This window comes from Micropterus salmoides, unplaced genomic scaffold, assembly GCF_014851395.1.
Source record: "Micropterus salmoides isolate LMB-PRFRI ecotype aquatic unplaced genomic scaffold, ASM1485139v1 Ms_hic_scaffold_23, whole genome shotgun sequence".
Taxonomy (NCBI): domain Eukaryota; kingdom Metazoa; phylum Chordata; class Actinopteri; order Centrarchiformes; family Centrarchidae; genus Micropterus; species Micropterus salmoides.
The window spans coordinates 16,557,720-16,579,904 of NW_024041484.1; the positions used below are offsets into that span (position 1 = coordinate 16,557,720).

Genomic DNA, 22,185 nt, shown 5'->3' on the forward strand with positions numbered 1-22,185 from the left:
ATTCTAAAGAAAAAAACATAAATTGTTAGCAGTTTTTTGCCCTGTGATGGTCATCAGCTTGAGGTCTTAAAGCAACGTGACAGAGACAGGAAGGTGGCTGCATGGTGTTGTGGCGAGGATCGACTCCAACTGCAAGAGAGCCATGCGTAATTGCTGCAGCGTATTGTGGGTAGAGAGGGCGCCCGGTAACCCATTTGTGCGTCAGGAACACAAAGGCAAAAAAAATATCACACACTGTAAAAAATGTCATTAATGGTAATCCACACTTGTGTCCATATTATGTCATCTGGAGTCATTCAGATTTTTTTTTCTCGACCAGTGGATTTAGTTCCCACTTTTTCATTGGATTTTCATAGAAACGTTTGTCTAAATTTCCACTGAAATAAAACACAATACAGAATGACACGTCTCCGCAAGGCCATCCAGAGAAGGAAACTTTCAAATTCAAATAAACACCATCGAAACGATAACTGAAATGCACTGAAGATGAAAATCGCACCCACTTTAACACTTTCCCACGTGTTTGACAGTGAGAACCTCACTACTAAATTACGGTTAATCAGTTTTTTTGCAGTGTGTGGAGTGGCACCGCTCTGTCGGCCAAGCTTAAGATCTAAATGCGCCCTCCCCCTTTTCTCCTTTTATTTTTTGACACACGCCGTAGTTATGCTCTAATAGCCTATCGCAGTTTGAGACACTCTCTTAACAATCACACACTCACGCGCGCGCACGTCTGAACCAAAAAAAGCACACTCCAAACTCCACCGGTGTGAGGGGTGGCGGGGAGGGGGGCATAGAAATGAGATTTGATTCCAAACGCGCACCGATGGCGGTGTGAGGCGTTTGGCTGAGAAGTACGCACGGCGCTGTGGATTTGTGAACCTTTTTTGTGCATCTTCTTCCAATCTGGATCCTGGTTGAGGGGAAATAAATAAAGCTATGGATTACTCAGTCTGCCTACTTTTACTCCTTTCAACCATTTCGTCTGTGTCGCGCGGACTATTCCCAACACCGCAGATGTGAGTACAGCTTCAACCAGCCTGTTGGCTTCTCAAAGTCTTGGATAATATGTCGTAGCAGAACAGCCAGGCCTTTTTCAGAGTTTTATTTTTTATCTTACAGTCAAGATTTTTTTAAATATAGCCTGTTATTACTATTCCTCACATATAAATGTCATTAAATATTCCCTCCCAAGGTTTACATTTAATTTAAACTCTGTGAATTGCAATTGGTGGAACATTATCCTTGAAGCTTCAAAGCAGAAGCAGAAACTGCTTCCCTTTGGCCAAGTGATGATGACTGCGCGTTACTTTGGACACAACTTTACCATGTGAAACATGATATTTAAAGCTCCTGTCCATTTCTTGCCCGCTTGCAGTAGCGTGACATGTGGCTTGCTGTCGAATCGTCCCAGGAAGGCAGACTGAGGTCTGAATGTGGCTCGGGGGTTCCCAAACTTTTCCTGTAGCATCTCATATGACAGTCTGTAGTTTGTCTGAGAAATCGGACTTACTTGACAATACATATACAAGGCATTTGATATTGATACTAAGATTATAGGAGAACTATTAGAAAAGATGCTCCTCTGATCAGAACAGTTTTGCCAAAATGAAAAAGAACTGAAACAATTAGTCGATTAACAGCAGCTGTTTTGATAATCAGTTAGTCATTTCTTTCAAGCAAAAATGCCAAACATTCACCGTTTCCAGCTTCTGAAATGTGAACATTTGCTGGTTTTCTTTGTCTTCTTTGTTGGTCAGACAAGAACAAGCAATGTGAAGAGGTCACCTTGGGCTCTGGCAACTTGTGACATTTTTCACAATTTTCTGAAGTTGTGTTGACCAAACTAATTGTTTGATTAATCAAGAGAACAATTTGAAATAATAATTGATAATGAATTCATTAGTTGCTGCCCTAAAATGAAACAGTCGTAGACTCAACCAATTGTTGTTTTGCAGACCATGTGGGCAACTTGAAAGTCTTGTGCCCAGACTTCTTGAGAAATCTAAGTGTTTTAGACCTAACCTACTTGTTCCTTCGTAGGTGCAACTGTCTGCCAGTTCACAGTAATCTGTGTGCACTCTGAATTTCACTTATTTGTTTAGACATACAGTAAATAATAGACTGTAGGATGTATATAATAGACATAAATAATTCCAATTCTATATAGATGTATAATAATTTCCATTATGCAAGCTTGTAGTTCAGCTTTGCTTTATTATTTATTGCCAAAGTCCCAGTATTTTTTCCCTCCAGGCTACAGAGCTGGAAATTCTCTTCTTGCCCTGCAGGGTGGGTTTTGAACTTGAGATAAAATAGAGGTATCACTCTCTGTCTAAATTTGACTCCCAATCTTTATACTTGTAGTGCAACATTAATAGATGTAACAGATGAAATATCCATGGTATACAGTTCCTAAATTAAACAAACATGTAGGTGGGTGATGCCGCACCTCACACTTAATCAACAGGTTTAAGATATTCCAGATGGTTCTAATGGAGGTAGGACTACAGTGTTTGGTTTTGAATGTAGCCCAAGTACGGTCCCCTAGAGAGGCGGTGAGCCATGATGGCACTCAGCCTAATGGCCGAGTACAATGATGTCAGACTAGCAGAGTGGCCTGCCCACTCCCTATATTTCATGGGCACTAAGTGGATTGATCTGTGGGTTTTGTACATGATATTCACACAGGCTTGGCGAGCTGTAGACCCACTTTCACTGACACAGTTGACTTACTGAGTAGAAATGGCAATTTGGCAGGAAAAACTATATTAAAATTCACAAGATTGGCAGGAGCTCTTTGTTTAGATTAGGAAAACTTCATTTATTAGAAAAGACGCTACCAGAATCAAACTAGAAAACACTCATGTAGTCTGTATTTTAATAATGACTGTGGAGGAAAGGTTCAACGCAAAAAGTATCTGAAATTCTGCAAAAGCAGGCAAGAAAATGTCTCATTCTCACTGTGTCTAACTACAGCTACTCTTGATGTACTCTTGTGGTGATGGTGATTTTGAATGACAAGTTTCACATTGACTCCTCGAGGTGAAAGCCATAGAGAGAAGCAGATAAACTACAAAGACAGGGATAAAGAGTCTGACCCAGTGTGTTTTCCTCCAGGAAATTCAGAAATGTGGATAAGCAAGGCCTTAAGTAACTCAGTGTTTTGTGACTATAAGTGGACATTTACATATAGTATGTGTACACTGGCATTACTGTGTTCTGTCTTTCTTTCTCCCCTGTCTTATGGCTTGAAGCGTGACTGTATCTCCATCTCTAACCTCACATGCCAGTATGGGTCTGCTTCAGATCTTCATGTCCCCTCTCTTTCTCTCAGCCCTCCCTTTTCCGTCTTGTTCATTCCCTGTCCATCTTCTCTCCGTCCGGCTCCCCATGTATCTCTTTGACTCACTCTCCTCTCTTCTTTTCTTTGTTGCCGGAAGGCAGATGATTAACATCATCGAATCTGAAATGCAAAGCCTGATGTCATAGACTGTGCCCCAGAGATCCTGGCGCCAGCTAGCACATTGAGAGATCAGGGGAAATAAAAAGGAAAGATAGAGATGGAGAAATAGAAAACAAGTACATCCAGACTGCTTGGCCATCTTTATCCCATATGTCCATCCTATATATGGACATCTTGCTGCATGAATTCTGCATGTGTAGTATTGTTTACTGTTACCACCCTTGCAGCCAAAAACCATGTGCCAACGTCAAATCATGTGCCAACGCATTGTGCTGAATTCAGCCCTCCAATCCAAGACTTGATCATATGTTTCTTTCTGGTATTTTTCATCTTAGTCACAGAAAAAGACACATTTTGTCTCCATCCTCTCTTTTTCCACGGTTTCTCATGGTCACCCTCTGCTCCATTTCTCCCACTCTCACTTGCTTTTTTTCTTTAAGGCTAACTAGATTTCATGCTCAACCAGCTAAAGAGCCATGCTTCTCGTGTTCGCGGCCTCGTCTCTGGCGATCAGTGGGCATAATGTGAGGAGGCACTTTATCTGAACAGAGAGAAACATGGGCAGTTGTGAACAAGGAGAGTGTAAAGATATGTATGAATATACAGTAAGTTTGTGAGTTATGAATTTTAAACCAACAAGATACAGGGAAGACAAGCAGGAGTGTGTGTTATCTTGTTAGTGAAGAGATTAAGAAAAAGTAATTTTTCACATTCCTTTTAAAAACTGTACTTTTACTCTTTTACTTTTACTCAAGTATTTTTTGGGCCACCAATCTACTTTTAACTTTGCTACATTTGCCATTTGTACCTATGTTACAACTAGTCTGTTACCTACTCTGCATTTTGCTACATTAACCGAACTATGGGGTTTGTGTAACACTAGTTTTGATTTGCTACAGTGACTTCCTGGTTGCCTGACCTCACAGTGACGACAAGACTTTAGGCCTGGCCAGGATATTGTCTGGCACATAATCCCTGTAAAAGCAAAAAGGGACGTTTTCACAGGTACAATTTTTGTACAGCTTTAACAAACTAGATTAGAATATTTATGCTAAGTTGAGCTAACCGTCTGCTGGCTTCATACTTACCAAACTGATATGAGAGTGGTATTGATTGAATATGCATATTTCCCTAAATCTCAAACTATTCCTTAATTTTTTAAAAACAAGTGAGAAAATTTGCCATTATGGTTCAGATACTATCTATTCTCAATGCTTTCTTTGAGAATCTTATGAATCAGGTGTCATTTCCCTGATGGTAGTTTTCTGCCTTACTTTATCTTGCATGATCTCTTTGTCTCAATCTTGACACTTGTTTCATCCCGGTAGCCCATACTGAATATGGCTGACTTCCCACTTGAGGCCACGCATATGGGTCTTATTTCACCGTAAAACTTCCTCTGGACTCTGGATGCTTGGATGCACTGCTAATGCTACTTACATCATAAAATGTGACATATTGCAACAATAATAACTATAAAGAAATGCAGAGATAAAGATGATATTCATGACTTTAATCTGCAATTATGTGAGCATGTGTAAATACTGGAGTCATAATTTAATAGGTGGCTTGCAGCAAAAGAAAACTTGTGAATTCTTTTCCATTTACACATTTGCTTTATGTCATTGTGGAGTACAAGAATTGAACCAGAAAATGTGCCTAGATCCCTGGAAAATCACACCGGCCACAGTCACAGTGTCCAACACATTAGTCTATTATTATATTTTTACAAAGTATGTTTCATTTTTGGAAATGGAAAAAGCTCCATGGCATTGTGTCATGATTGAATCATAGAGCCTTGATCTTGTTTCTCGCTTTGTGAGAGACGGGGAGATTTAAAATGTCTCATCTAATACTATCAAAGGAATGAAAGGTTTTAATAAAACTGTTGATAAATTTGATTTTCCTTAAACTTTTATTCCAGTGTCAAATCTGAGGATGACACTGATAATACGGGGAGGTTGTAGAGGATGAATCAAATGTAATGAGCAGATGGAAATGATCATCTCAGGCCTGTCTAGGGTTTCCTTGGCTGTGATTTGCACCTCTTAGCCATGGGGGAGTTGTTGCTAGCAGGTATATTTCAGGAGGCATGCTCCTGCCTTTAGTTGAGCAGCTGGCAGGCTGTATCTGTTACACACACACATGCAAGGGTGCAAGATCTGTGCCCATGAATAATTTTTGCTCGCTTCTCTTATTACAGTCTTTGATTGCTTAAACACATTTCTTGAAATAATGCCTCTTTTTCTTGAAACTTTAAACACAAATCCACAACTTCTCACCCCATTCCCCAAACATCCTATTTTCAGGTCAAAATGAAGCTCTACGCTCAAAACCATTCAATCTTGCTGAAAAGCCTAACTTTGCCCTCAGACATGACACACAAGCCCTCAAAAACACACACACACACACACACACACACACACACACTACAACACAGTCTTACACAGTCTTACACATTGGTGAGATAAATTCAAAGCAATACTAAAAAACTGGTTAAACGTAATGTTTGCTTGTGGTTTTCCCCCTCAAAAACCTTTTCACATGATGAACACAACAAAAGAAATAACATGTACATTTGCACATTTTATTTATTTATTCTGTGTGTTGTACTATACAGTACAACACATCAAACAACAAATTATTCTGCCACAGCATCTTTGATCTGGGAGAGGCCAGAGATTCTTGTCCTTCACCTCCTTCTCTACCTCTTCCTCCTCCCTACTCTTCGTCACTCCTCCTCCACCCTACTCCTGCTCCACCTCCTCATCTTCCTTCTGTCCCATCTCCTCCTCTAACACCTACTGTTCTTCTTCCTTCACCTCTTACTCTTCTCCATACTGCTCTTTCTCCTCTTCCTCTCTGGTGTCCTCTACCTCTTCCTTCAGATTTCTCTGGATCCATTGTTGTCCACTGAATGAACTGACTCTGGCCCTTTTATCTATCTATTGAAGGTTCTGATTGGTGTTATCAATTATGACTCTTTGTGTTTCCACCTGGGTAGTTGTGTGCTAATTGAGCTCAAGTTTTGCTGACTTGAGTAAACAATATTGATGTTAATGCTTTCTCAATGACCACGTGGTGTAGGCAATGAGAAATGAAGGGATTTGTGTGGAGAGTTTAGGGAAGTGAGTGTGCTTTTTGAAAAATGGAGTCATGGTTTTGAAATTTTAGTTCAAAAGTCTGGTTATAGTATTTAAGCAATTTAAAAAAAAAACTGTATTTTGTTATTTATTTTCTTTCTCCCTCTCTCTTTCGCAAACTTTTCCCGCTTTTTCTCACTCATTTTCCTTCTTGCTCTCCCACTCACTCCTCTTTTCCACGGGTTCAACCCTGGCTATATTTAGGCAAGCCTCTGTCTTTGGTGAAGGGCCGTTGAGTGTCCTGACTCAGACGTAAGTAAAGATACAGGACAGAGGGGTCATAAATCTCCCCGACTGACATTTTGTGGACCCTTTACTTATGTGTCGCCTCTGTGTTGCTTTAGTGTCTGGTTTAAGCTTCTCCTCCTAAGGTCCTCTTGAGAAAAAGTAATTTACCCCTGCCTTGTATGTGAAAAGAAAATTTTGGAGTAACGAAGCAACCCGAGTGCTGTATTACTTCCCTGCAATCCTTTGGCTCATGGAAATTCCCAAGAATTTTCCATTGCAGCGTTTCCCAGGCAACCTTGGGAATAGTTAACAGCTGTTTGGTTGGGAGGCCTGTCCGGTGCAGGAAGCACATCTGTAATCCGTAATATAAAACACAGACCCACAACCCTTCCTTATTCCATGGTTTATTTATTTATATGCCTTCTGTGTGTCTCAAAAGACATTAAGAAAGAGCCTACCAAAATAATCAATAGTCAGGAAAGTGTGCAACTGGAAGAAAGAGTGTGTGTGTGTGTGTGTGTGTGTGTGTGTGTGTGTGTGTGTTTTGAAAATCAAACCTTTTGGCTCATCTCGCCTGTTGTCACGGCAAGTTTTTGTGGCTGTCATTTCTTGTCTTTTAAGTTCATGATCACATATTTGTCTGTGGGTTGAGAAAACAATGCAACTGCTGGGGCTCATAAAATCTCAGAAATGCTTTTTCATAGCCTGTTGAAGACACCGGTAATGTAATGTTAAGATAAAAACAAGACATACCTGACAAGAACAATGTGAACATAATATAGCTACTTTACTATACTAAATAATTTCCATCTGAAGAAAGATATGCTGTCACAAGTGTAATAAAAGAATAGTCTGACATTTTGGGAAATATGCTTATTCCCATTCTTGCTGAGAGTTAGATAAGGAAATTGATACCACTCTCATGTCTGTACGCTAAATGAGAGTACAGCCAACAGCTGGTTAGCTTAGCCTAACATAAAGTCTGCTCTGGCTAGTGTTAAAATGATACATTGGGGTTTTACAGGTGCTTATGTAGAGTAATTCTTGACTGGGCACAGTTTCTAATCATCATAATAATAATAATTCACTTCCTGGAGTCTTGTAGTCACTGCAGGGCAGCTAGTGGAGACTTGTTTTTACACTTATGGTTGAACTTCAAACAGAGGTAGACTGGCTTTTTCCTCCTGTTTCCAGTCCTTATGTTAAGCTAAGCAAAGCATCTCCTCACTCTAGCTCCATATTTAGTGTACACTACCGAAATAAGAGTGGTATTCATCTTTTCATCTAATTCTTGGCAAAAAAAAAGCTAACAAGTGTATTTCCCAAAGCATTCCAAAACTAATCCTTTTATCCTTATCCTTTATCCTAGTATTTTTTAATACTAGTAAATAATTTACAGAAACATGGGACTGCTCTGCACATAAGCACACACCAGCTGTCATTGTGAAACAGTGCCCAACAACTAATTTTATGCTATAGAAATGGAGAAATGTGGTAAAGGACTTAATAAGCCAACTTATCTTAATCACACTCGAGAGACGTGAAGTGCTTAAAATATCTCTAGTGAGACACAAGCCCATCTGATGTGTAATATTTTGAGAGAGATGCAGAGAAATGTGGACCCATGGTGGTCTATGATGGCTTCTCTTGAGCCTCTTAATGGAGTTGTATTGCTGCATAAGAGCTGTTAATGCCAGACTACACTACGACACTACACTGGACACGACACTAGAGTGTGTAGCCATCAGGGGAACTAGTACTCAGTACAGCACTAACAGTAGTCTGCCTGTGTAGGCGTCTAAATTGACGTTAATTGGACATTTTGGCCGGGGGGGGGGGCTCTCTAATCTCTTTATTTATACACATTGTCCGAGATCGTGTGTGTGTGTGTGTGTGTGTGTGTGCGTGTGTGTGCAGTGAGGCAGTAGGGCGGGGTTGATGTATGGGTGGATAGTTTGCTCAGAAAGTGTGAAGGTGACAGGGATGTGGAGGTTTAGTCATTTGTGCAAAACATGGCCTGTAGCAGAGAGAAATACAGCTGGAGGGATGACGATGAGCAAGAGGAGGGACAAGCCAAATTGTTAAATAGAATTACATTGTATTATTCTCCATAATAATTTAAAGACTAAGGGAGTGAAAAGAATATGTATGTACATGTAACATTACAGTGCGAGGAAAAACCTTATTCTGCAAATACAAACGCTAATATGTGTCATTGTGCCATATTCCCTTATGAATCTGCACAAGCTTTTATGTTAGAGCTTGTAGTTTTAATCTAATACTTCACAATGATTTAAGCTGCTAGAACACTAAGATTTTGGACTTAATCTAGTTTTCTCTAAAAATCAGCAAATTATCCATTACCTCTTTATCCAAGACATTTCTTCAAGAAAATCATTGCCAACTTCATTTTTTTTAGATATAACTTATTCATTATAGTACATAGAGTATAGTGAAGGCGAGCATGTATTTTTACCAAACTTGTATGTGGACACGTAAGGAGTATAACATTTATTTAGTTGCTGTTGTCGTTCTTTAGTCTAGTATTGTGCTGGAAGTACAAACACTTGCAGGTGTCACAACAATTCTGTTTTCTTCCGATTTAATGTGTCCAGACACCTGCTGGGAGAGGTGATACAATGGGAGCTGTTAGTTCTGTCAGGATGTATATGCCTTTTGACATGGAGGGTGTGGACAAGGCAGACTAGGCGCTAGTCTCGTCATCCCCAGCTAGCCAGTGTGAGGTCAAACGTGGGCATGGGTAGGAAGAGAGTCTGACCCCCGGCCCTCTGTGGCAATGTCATGTTGCCAGTGGAGAGACTTTAGAGTACAATTAACCAAATGGCCTGGTCTGACTTTATTAAAATATTTATTGGAATGGAAATTACTGTGAATGAATGAATGTATTTTTATTCAATATATTTGTAAATGAACATAAACACACCAATACAGGGGATAATATGTTCCAACACAGTTCCAGATGTTACATTTAGTGCTACATTTCAAGATTGTTTTCCGTACTGATTCATCTTTTCAATAAATCAATTTAAATTTAGTCAATTCTTCAAATCTCAGATATTCAAATTATAATGATGTAACAGGGTGGTGATGAATGGGAGTGGATAAGATGCATGTCTTTGGTGTGAGATACCCGAGTTCAACTCCCCACTGTGATGCGTCCACCAATGTGTGCCTGAGCAAGACAACTAACCCCTATTAGAGGTGTGCAAACTCATAAATAAATAGACATAAATAGCAATTGTAAGTCACTTTGGATAAAGCGTCAGCTTAATGAATAAATGTAATGTAAAACTGAAGAATGCATCAACTCCCGATTGGAAAAACTAGAACCAGCAAATGTTTACTTTTTACTTGATAAATTACTTGAACAGTAAACAGGTGAACTAGCTGAATTTTGCAACTTTCCAGCTAGATCTTCTTATAGTCTGACTGAGGATGGACAGAAGCATATTTAACGCAAAGTGAAATGAAATGTTCCTAATGTTCCTAGCTAATATCTGTGCAGTTGACTGTGTCGAGCAAGTACAACATGCTTAACACAAGATTCACGCAAATAATACGAGTCAAAACTTGGCTTTGTGGTGTGTGTGAACATACCTTAACACTCCACATATCATCTTGCCATTCAGAGCTGACTAACTAAAATATTTGGGTAACTAAATATGGTGGTTAACAGAGAAAGTATAATATTCAATTGTCTTTCTAGTCTGGCTTATTGTCTTTTTATATAGTAAATGCTTTTGGTGTTGTAAAACTGAGCATTACAAGTCAATACGAAGCTGTTTGTCTTTGGCCATTAGTTCACCTGTTAAATCAATGTCAATGGAATCAGCTTCCTGTGACCCACACCTGCTCTATCAGTACATGATTGCCCACCAGCAACACCCCATCATTTGGTAATGATCTTATAGAATGTTTTGTCAGCTCTTCTACAGCTGTACCCTAATAAAAGTGCTTGATTGAACGCAGAAAATACTGCTGTCAAGGTTTCACTTACACACAGCTCTTAAGATCTAGGCAGGGGGGCCACAGTACAATGCTCTGACTGACTTTCTAAGAGGAAAATGGTAGAAGAGGGGCAGAAGCATCAATAACGTGTTGCCATAGAAGATAATGAGGCCACGAGACATTTACAAAGCCTACAATTATGGTGTTATTGACCTCAATAGAGGACAAGATATCATCACTTGTCTCCTTTGTGCTCTGTGGTGAGAGGAGATAGAGGGGAAGAGGACAAAGGAAAGGCATTTCTAGCATTTTGACTTAATTTGGAGAGAAAATAGGAAGCATTAGTAGGGCTCTATGAAATCTGTTTAGATTTTTACTAGTTTCCAGTTTATTTTTCCCAAATTCAGTGTTTTTTATTAAAACTTTTCTGAACTCACAATTTAAGCACATTTTGTCATCAGAAAGACTGTATAATCATGTGGTAGATGAAAGCAATTTTAACAACTCAATAAGAAAATATTAAAAATGTAATCAATATCAGTGATATTTCATATACCTTGCAAATAAGCATATAAAATATATTATTTATAGGGATTCACAATAAATGTATTGCAACAGTAGGATATCAAAATAGTATAATACGATTTTAATAGGACAAATTAACAATGAATGCATTGTTGCAATTCATGTACTGTGAATTGCCCCCTATTAAATAGGTTATTACCATAGTTGATTACTGATCATTTCTTTCCATGGATCTGCTGCAGGACAGCCTCCAAATTCTGCTTGAACACATGCTAATGAGTGGGCCTGACGGAGGCTACTCTCACGTGGGCAACGCTCCTCCTTGTTTACAAAGCTTGACTGGATATAGGTTTTTCATTCAAGGGAATATCTGACTCTGCCTGTACAGCCACAAAGTCCCCAACAAGCTGGCGCTATGAAAAACCCCCCACTTACAATTCCAGGGAAAATACAGATTTTTATAAATTGCATTCCCATTTTGGCAGATTTCACGATGTTCCACATTTTACAGTTGATTACATTTTTATTATCAAATTCTACGACTCTGTCCGTGTTTTGTTTGGTGAGTTTATAAGATAAAAATGTAAGCTTTCAGCACCATAAAGAAATTTACTTTATACACAACAACAAACAGTCCAGTCAGAGAGGTGGAAGGAAAAAGGGAAGAAGAAGAAAGTGGCAGAGATTGAAAGAAGGACCCATGCAGTGAAGGGAAAGAGAAATAAAGGGCAAAAGGTGAGACATTTACACAAGAAGGATAAAGGGAGTGTGATAAAGGATGGAATGGCAGAAAGACAGGAACAGGGGCAGAAAGTGACTGTTTGTCTTCTCAAAGCCCTGTCGTGCTGGCTGCTTATTAGATGCCTTGCTTCATGGTCAGACCCCTTATTAGCTATCTGCCAGTGGCTCAATTACATCCACGCTGCCACCCTAAAACATCCCTCTTTTTTGTGCATACCCTTTGCTTCCCGTAATTGTGGCAGCCTCTTCTCTCTCTAAGAACAGATTAGAAGGCCAAATTACTACTATCAGAGGAGGATTTAGTGCTGGAAACCATGACTCATGAGGAGACAGTGGAGAAGCAAAAAAAGGCAAAGAGTGTTTGCTGTTGCATGCGTCCTCCGTCACGGTTTCGATGGTATTAAGAGATCAAATGTGGATCCACAGACTTGGTTCTGAGTATAAAAACATGAGGATGTTTACAAGACGAGAGGGTGCTGGAGTGGAAACTCAGAGATTGGATATTGAGCCCTGGATTCTTACAGCTGCTTGCGCACAGGCATGTTGGGCTTCAGAGCCAGTGTGAGGCCGGTGAATCAGCTGGAACGATGTAGCATCCAACATTGCTGGATGAATTTCCACTCATCTCGGGGTGTTTACATGGTGTCAGTTGGATCCCTTTGTAAAAGCAGACGGAACCAGAAAATACACAGACTAGTTAAAAAGTAAATAATATGGGCACTTCTCTGCTGCTGAATGACAATGTAAGGTCATGTACCCCTTTCTCTTCCCCTGCTGATCAAGGATATTGCATGCATGCTGCATGAAATTCATACTATGAGTTTCAGTTGAGATGAGAAGACTTGAAGCAGCTAGTGCCTACTAACCAGCAAGACGTGAAAAAAGTGTTTCATGCCAAACTGTTCCAATACTTTGACAGCACAAGCATAAGAACACTGTCTACAGTGTATTTATTTAAAGTTCCCTCGCTGCTTTATTTCTAGAGGACACAGAAGTAAGTTTGGTATAAAAGTATAGAAAGGAATCTGCAGAAAAAGGTAAATTCTTCTCAATCTTCTCTCCATGAACTCCATCTGGGAACCATCTTTTAAACTTGGATTAGAAACTTTCACAAACCCCATGTGACAGTCTGACTATGAACTTTTTATCTAAACTTTGAATGGAGGTAAAAGTAGAAACAAAGTATTCTGTCAAGGACAGTTTGGGGGCAGCTAATATCTTACAGTATATCCGGTTTATCACAACTTTGGCCTTGCTTTCATAGTTTTGGTTGTCTTTTCTATCAGTGATAACATTGCACACACCCAAGTAATTACTTCTACAAACATGATGACATGCAAGTGGGCAACTTGACAAGAAAGCCAAATGAATCAGACAAGTTGTGAACAAGCCAACAGTTTAGCCAGATTATTTAAACTGCCTTATTTTTCTTGAGCTCACCTAAACTGTTTCTAATAATCCCTCATTGCACAGGAAATTCAGAATAATTGTAAGTATGGTAGGTGAGTTAAACCAGAAAGTCAACCTTTAAACAGTGTTAGATGTTAACTACAGACAGTTTCAGTTAATAATAAAAACAATCTCACCACGCGGTCAGATTGTATAACATGGTCTTCCTCAGCAGATAGAGTATGCCCAGCTGTCTTGGAATTGTAAAGTACTTTAGGGACTATTCATCCATGTTGGATTTAAAGGCTGAGAGTTAAAGTTAAATCTTATAATTACCTCCATTTTGTCTTCAAATTTTTTAAATGTGTTTTTTTAAAGAATGCCTGCTTATCTGACTTCATTATTGATGAAATAGGAAAGATGGCCAAAACAATGAAAATAAGGCCCAAGTTGACCAGAATTATCCGTTAAATAATTCAATCTAGAATGTGAATTGGAGGTGCTCTTTCTCTAACGATCTTGAGTTGTTCTTCAATTCAAATGGATTCATGATAAATGAGGCCCAAGAGACTTTAATATTTATAGTTTTTGAGTATTGAAGAACATTCACTTCCTGAGCTGATCGCTCTACAAGTATATTAACCCCCTCAAAATGTGTAATAAACAGCTGTGCAACAGCTAAAGGCCAGTGGCTGTGGTGTGAAATGTAGAAAACCGAGGGAGAGAAGAACACAAATGGCCTCCCCAGCAGTCACTCAGAGTTTGGCCAGAGGGGTTAATGTGGTCAGAAGTAAGACAACAGTGCTCTCATGCTGAGTCATGTTCTCTATTCTGGGATTGTGTCAGCTTCTCTGTGTTCACCGCCTTTGTTTGGACGGTCTCCTCCTAACAGGCAGAGCGAGGTTATTTGTTTTTTCTCTAATGGTCAGGCTGTTCCTTGGAAATTGGAGTTTAAATCAAGTTTTCCTTTTTTTCACCTTGCTAAGGTTGTTAATAAAGATGAATAAATCACATACAGGTAGTACTGTATGCTCAGACTTGTTTTAGTTTCTGTGAGTTTTTATGCTGAAAACAGCTGCAGCTGCTGCGGCTGCAGAACTGCAGAGTCAGATGGTAATTATCTGTGGGTTTTACATTATGTGCAACACAACTCTTACATTACGCATAGCTCTTTGACCCACTGTTGATGTAAAAATATTGATTAGTACAGCTTTAAGCATAGTCTAATGCTAATGTCTCATACTCTAAATTGTTATCCAGTGGGTTGTCATGCTCTGGTCCATCGATCTGAATGGTGGGCTTTATAACACATGCACAAATGGGCCACACCCACTTCATTATATTAAGAGTTTCTGCCAAACAGATGAATCTGCCCTGGTGACCTTTGACCCTAGGCAGCCCCCTAACAAAGATGCTCTATAACAAAAGAACGCATTCAAAGCGGTGCCAATGGTATGAAATGGTACACACTTCCTATCTCCTCTGATACGCCTGTCTGTCTGTAATATGTTTGAAAGATTTGTGGCTTGTGAAAAATGGGTCCAATTACTTCAGTGACCATGGGGCAAAAGAATCGGTCATAAACTGTGCTCATGTTCACTTCTCCCATTGGAGTGAATCGGACCCACCGCTAGTCTCCGAAAGGGGGGAGGCAGTGACACAACCCACAAGACACAGATACAGCAAAATATTCTTTAAGCTAGGGTATTCAACGTTGGAGAAACTAGCAACAGACAGCTAGATTCTGAAAGTATGCAATCGGGGAAAAAAAACACCCCCTCCCTTCAGTCCTCTCCACACTGTATGCACAGGTAGGTAAGTAGACAGGCATGTAGGCCATTGGCTGTGCTTATTACAGTTCTGTGACAGCCACAGATACCATAGTTTTGTTTTTTTCCTGTCAGAACATTTGATTTATTGATTGCTGTTGGGATGTACAGAGAAACAAATACAACCAAAAATGCTTCTGAAATAAATTGCCTACACTAGCTTTAAGTGAACCATTTCCTTTCTAAACCGTCTCTGCCCCTACTGCCGTCTGAGAGACCCACTGCTCTGGTTACATACAGACGCTGAGACACACACATGCACGTGACAGCTGGCCTAATGGAAGCAGCTTCTCTTCCAGTCATTAGAGGGATGGAGGCTAGAAGAGAGCAGTAGGGATTACTTTGTCTACCCATCAGACACACATGGGTCAAGCACAAATTAAGATATGCTCACTAGTCTAGTCAGGGAATGAGCTAATTTAGCAGGGAAAAAGTATCACATGAAGACTAGATTTTGTTTTGGTGTGTCTGCTTTTCTGAATTGGTCCGCATAGATGTGGTGTGGTACTATTTTTGGTAATAATGACACCGCTCACCAGCATGTTGTCTAATTTCACACCATTTAACTCACTGGCACATTTGTGCTTGTGACTGGAGACATGGAAAGAACTTGATGAATGTCATCTTTTCAGCATCTGAGCCCTAATACAAACAACCTGTTCATCTAAACTCCAACCAAGTGTCTCTCCAACTCTCTAAAGCCAGTGAACCGTGATGATCTGTGCTGCATGCACCTTGAGTCGCGTTAGACAGGTATCTATAGTATGAAACCACTCGAGGCTCCATATGTGTGCATGTGCATCGTGCTATCTGTCTGTAAAAGCCAGTTTATGTTACTGTTGGCCTTGCCCGTCTCTGCCTAACTTCAGCTACCTTTTTACGCACATTTGGTAGTCCACTTTGATAAGATATTTCCAACCTGCTAGCATGCCCTACCTCACTTAAAAGCACGTTTATTTCATTTTATTTCATCCTGAGAGAGCCACTGCTGTCTGGTATTATCACAGTGGAGGATGCTGTACACTAACTGGTCAAAAACAAACCTCACTGCTGCTGCAACATGTGGGCATTCCTTCTGACTCCCGATAAGCATCAGCAGTCACTTGCATGATTGCGATCTATCTTATGTTATTGACATTATAAGTTGTGTTTTATGCCAACTAAGCATTATTTAGTATGAAATAATTTCTTTATTATTAAAGATCATAGAAATACCATATATTACTATCTTAGCAGCATGTTAATTACAAGAAAGAGCAAGAGAGCTCTAACTTTATTTGTCAGTTGTTTCAATGCAGTTACTAAAGAAAAGGACAGCAAAACCCCCAACACCCTGCAAACCTCTTCAAGAGGCGACTCCAGCTATTTACTATAACACTTCAATAAATTTGTGGGTCATTACAGGGGACAATGTACTGACTCTTAGTCTCAAGCCACGTCAACCTCTAAAAACACTGGATCCTATATTTCCCATAATGCAACTCAGCTACTTTTTAGACCTTTGTCACCTGGTAAATGCTGGTAAATTTGGCAGACCACAGAAGACATACAGCTGTTTTTACAGGCTGAGTAGTATGTCGTAGTAGTAGTAGTAGTAGTAGTAGTTGGTGTGTAAAATCAATGGAGTGCTCCTTTAATTCAATCATCATAGAAGCACAATAGTAAATTCAAAAGAACAACTCTGTTGACATGAGATATACTGTCTCGTGCATTGCCTTAATAATGGTTTGTTGAGATGCAGCAGATTCATTAGTGGACTTTTGTACCTTTGTCATAGTTTTACACATAATATAGTTGTGACCAAAAACTATCAAGTACAAGTAGACCAGCCTACTACAAACCCAGTTATTGTAGTAGGCTGATCGCCACTGTCTTGTTACCGACAGTTCATCATCTGAGTGTGAATAGGCAAGTGAATAAGCAAGGGAATATGTGAGTAACCACAAGTGGCAAAAAGAACAAAAGAAGTTAAGAAAGAGAGGACTTTAACTATTGCCTGTCAGAACAAAAAACAGTCTGCTTCATAAGTGGTTGATATTAATGACTCAGTAAGACATGTGTGAGAGAAAAGAGGCTTGTAATGCCAGCAGGTCTCACACTTGGCTGAGTTTCACATGGCTCCTCTCATTTCCAGCCCTGCGGTCTAATTGCTGTAGCTGAGTGGCTCTACATGGCTCACCAGCCATTTTGGAGTCTTCCTTCCTTTCCACATTGCTCCCCCCCCTCTCCAATTTCCCCAGAGAATGAGAGGTGGGCAGAATAGGAGCTGAGCATGGGAGGGGATAATGATGATATCTAATTTTTCCATGTCCTGCCCCAAGTTTCCATTCTCTCAGAAAATTATTTATGTACTTTTTTTTCACTTTTCTTCTTTTCTTTTCTCCATTGAAAGACCATTTCCTTAGTCTGTTTTTGTTCTTAAAGAAAAAATTTTCAGCACTTATGAGGAAGCATCCTGTTGTTATGCAAGGAATGTATACCCTTTCACTGATAACATGAAGATTTTTTTTTTGGGAAGTGGTTAATCAACACTGCCTTTCAGAAATCGTATTAATGCAATGTTTTATTACATTACAAGCACAGATCATGTAGAGATCTCCAAGCTGCTGCTGCAAAAAGTGAGGGAGCTGATCATGTTTAACCACAGCTAGTGGACGTAGGTACTTTCCCTGGATCATGTTTTATTGTAGCAGTCCTCTCCTCATTAGGGAAGAAGCTCTGCAAACACAGGAGCTGTCAGCTAGTTCGTGACCACAGCTGTCTATATCTGGAAATGCAGTACTAAACTTGGGACGTGCATTCTGCAACACTAAATGCCTCACACTTACAGTAGGTGTGATGAGAATAGGCTGTATAAGTGAGCACTTGTTGAAACCGCTGATAGACAATGAACCTCAGTTTTTCTTTGATGGAGCATAACACACACACACACTCAGTGTTTTCACATTAGACACCTGTTGTAATGGCTCACCCTTAATTGCTTAAGGCCAACTGGGCTTATTTGAAAAATTCACATGCACAACAACCCTAATACACACCTGCTCGCTATGGTTAGCGAACCTTATCTTGACCCTGGAGTTGGCTCCTTGTACAGTAGTCAGCATACATGACTGACGCATAAATCCACTTTGAAGTAATTGTATGGGGGATAGAAAAAGCTATCATAGTACACCCATCCTATATCTGCTTTCAACTGTTTCACAGAAGGCTAAATATTCTATGTGGCTGCTGTGCTACACATTTCCAGCGTGAGCTAACCATGCTCACATTACACTGTATTTTTGATTAAAAAAAAAAAATAAGATAACATAGACAGGGTTTATATGTCAACAGCCCCTCAGCAGCTTGGAAGGTGAAGACATGAATTCACCATGGGGGGGAGAAAGGGTAATTTTCTTTAAGGATTATGTCATGTATTTTTTATTGGCTGTTGTAAAGGAGATGGGGGGCAAGGTTTGAAAGTGTACTAACACTAGTCTATATTGTTTTCAAAGGGTTCTGAACAGGTTCCATGTGCAGTTGAGTGGCAGGAGGTTGACACAAGTATTTTGGTTGCAATATAGATTTTATGACCTGTGGATATTGCTTTTGTTTAAAAATATATATGTATAACATATAATATATATGTTGTAATGTGTTCAAATTAAAGAGATTCATTGGTGTTTTGATAGTGACGGGGATGTGGTGGATATGGTCTCACATAGACATCACGCACACTCAGGCATCACGCACACTCAGGTTATGTGCATGTGCACATAACCTGAACTGAACTGTATGTCAGGGATTCTATATATGGAACTTGTGTCCTTAAAATCCTCATGGGTAAAGTGCAGGGCATAAAGTTGATTTACAACAGTTTAGACGTGCTGGTAATTACTGTTTAGATATGTTCATGGACACAGTTATTTACATTGGGGTGATTGAATACTGATGCTGGGTAAAATACATTTTTACTTGAGTTAAAAAACATGTTCTGATCTTACTAAAGTGAGTTATGTGAAACAAAGTCTAAAGTCTAATAAAAGAATGTTTATCTCTCTTCTGTCTCTTTCTCTTTCCCATGGTGTCCTCTTTTACATCAGAAGAATACATTAACCAGCATCTCACCCCCGAGATTATGAATAGCTCTCGCCTTAATGCACAGCTCATGTGAAGTAGAGCAATGTATTCGTTTGGCTAAACATTATTATTTCATGCTTCCCATCTCTGAATCTATAATCTTTTTTTGCATATTGTGATAGTAAGCAGTGGAGCTCAGCTTAGATCGTGTGATCTTGTGGGCTGTATTCAAACTGAATGAGATTGGAGCAGCTCAACCAAGTTGATTCGACTGTCCAGGCTAATCGGAAGCTTTCCGCTAAATGAGGATTGTTTGGCTAATTGATTTTTTTTTGTGTGTTCTTAGAATAAAGGAATGGGTGGACCAGATGCAAAAAGAGTTGATCACATTAACAGACACATCCAGTGGTATACAAAACCTAATACAGGTAAGCACGACTTCCTGTCCCACTCACAAACTGACTTTAACTGTTGCTCCAATTATCTGTATACATACATTTTAAACCAATTTCTAAAAAACTCACTCACCTCTGTATTATTCTCACATAGAAAAGAGGGGGATGTAGCTTGTTTTAGCTGTTTTGCTGCCCAGTTGTGGTTAAGGCAAATGACCAAACTGTCAGCACTCACAGCAATGGGGAGTTCTTTAACCTCCACCCTAGTATGTTACCCTATGCTTTGAATCACAACACAGAGGAGCTAATGTATGGAGTCACAGGGAGTACGGAGTAATGTACAGAAGATATAAATACAGCATGGATATATACTGATTTCTTAGCTAACTGAATTCTAACTTCATTTTGACTTTAAAACCCTTTACGCAGATTCAGTATTGTCAAGAATTAACGTGTGCACTTTGTCATTTACTTTTCTTACTCTCATTAAGCCTCCTTGTATGACCTCAGCTGTTGCAACACATCACCAGCCTACATAGAGTAGCTTCTCATTAGACATAACGCTGCATGATTTCATTCTGCCAGCCTAATGTACACGCTCGGATAAGATCAGCGGCACGACTGTACTGCCAAGTCCACATCTGAGAAACGAGAAGAAGCTTTTTAGATCCACATTGATTGACATAATGCATCTGGCACTTTTCCTCGCATTGAAAATAAGATCAGCCGGCTTTAAAGCATCACTAAAATCATTACAAAATGTGTTTTTATTTGATGTGGTGGCACAGATTATGAGAATTAAACATATCTAGCAATATTTTGTGTAGCTGAATCCTCTTTTAAAGTGTTGTTGCTGTAAAAGAACCTAATGCTTTTGGGGACACGCTTGTTTAAACCAAATGTAGTGTACACAGCATGCAGGACTTAAAAGGTGGTGATATGTAACTTGGAACACCTTCAAATATTGTTAATGCTAGACACAATTTGTGGTCTTTTATGCACATAGCTGTACCTTTCGTGGCTGGGAATGGTATTAGTTTTTAATCAAGACACCCCAAATCCACAGTACAACATGAGTACTTTCAGTTCTAACATACAGATTATATATAGAAATTCCAAGGTAATCATCCTGCATACTTTGTAATAACAAAGATATCCAACATCCAAATCTAAAATTCTGTAGTATCACTCTTTAATATTGCACTAAAGCAAAATCCATTGGGTGCCTGGAGGATGAAGACAAATACATCCATGCGGCTCAGATCTGTGGTTTGAATGTCGAACAATAAAATCCCTCTAGGCTGCTAAATAATTGGCTGTTTGGCATTTGTGTCTCTTATTTCTTTTGATAGAACATATTCCATTGCACAGTAAATGGTCTTGTTACATAACCTGACACTGCAATTTAATCAGTGGACATGTAGCTTCCTTTTTTAAATCATTGTGCTTTGGTCAGTGAGGGCTGAAGAACAGAAGATGACCACTGATGAAAAGTAACATTCTCAGCTTCAGATACATCTGTGGACAGAAAATGTCTTAAAACTTGAGGAAGATCCTTTTGAGAAGTGATTACATCTATACAGTACATTTGGTCTGACAGAATGACTTAACTGGTTCTCTGTGATCATCCTTAACTGGAAAGGTGGGTATGTCTACAGAAAGCGATAAAACAACCCAAAACTAATTTTCAGACATTCATCAGTTTTAATGCTAGGAGAACACTTACATGCATGTGCGCTACATGTTTGTTTTCTGAACTTTATATGACAATGATGGCCATGTCAAGCCAACTACTGGTTGAAATCATTATTTTGGGGATGGACATTTGTAAGCACCGGGCACTCTCCTTTTCCTGTGAAAGCCTTTTGAACTGGACTGCCCAGAGTGCACCAGCAAAATAAATGCAGGGTTATCTGGCAAAAGTTTAATCTGGCTCAACCTTTGATGCAACACAAAGCAACCACTGCATGGGCCAATCAAAGACTTTTTTTTTTATTGTGTATGGTTCTAGGGATTAAAGTAGCGACCATGAACATTCTTGGTTTGTGTCTAGACAGGGGCCTTTGTTGTCATTCCTCATATCTACCTCCCCTAATTTTGTCTTATTTCCAAGCATAAAATGCCTAGAAGATATAGATTTTTATAAGCACATATTCCTCGTAGGCCTTACTGTTTCCTTTTTTAATGCAAGAATGGTTTCAGTCTGTGCACATAGTTACTGCTTAAGACTTACATCAAGGACAGACAAAGCTTTGTTAAGTTTAAGTTCTGCTCACCTCTTATCCCTGCTCTTCTCCTCTGAATGTCTCAGATATATGATAACCACAGACCTCACTTCAGTGTTGGGTCCAACAATGCAAGGGAACTGGTGGCGACAGCTGCTGGCAATATAGAGAGACTGCTGGCTAACCGCTCCGAAGCCCTAAAGGTGAGTGTGAGCT

At 39.5% G+C, this 22,185-nt stretch overlaps 1 protein-coding gene across 3 annotated transcripts in view; it reads left to right on the top strand.

Annotated features, from left to right (window-relative positions):
• Positions 1-683: 683 nt before the first annotated feature.
• Positions 684-22,185, top strand: part of cacna2d1a (calcium channel, voltage-dependent, alpha 2/delta subunit 1a) — a 98,097-nt gene continuing 76,595 nt past the window's right edge. For 2 of the 3 annotated variants that reach the window (XM_038738745.1, XM_038738746.1), the window contains exons 1-3: positions 684-1,019; positions 19,696-19,777; positions 22,056-22,172. In XM_038738745.1, coding sequence (XP_038594673.1) covers positions 940-1,019; positions 19,696-19,777; positions 22,056-22,172 — 279 coding nt within the window. In that variant the 5' untranslated portion in view covers positions 684-939. The remainder of the gene's footprint in view (positions 1,020-19,695; positions 19,778-22,055; positions 22,173-22,185) is intronic. The other variant, XM_038738747.1, reaches the window with a different exon arrangement.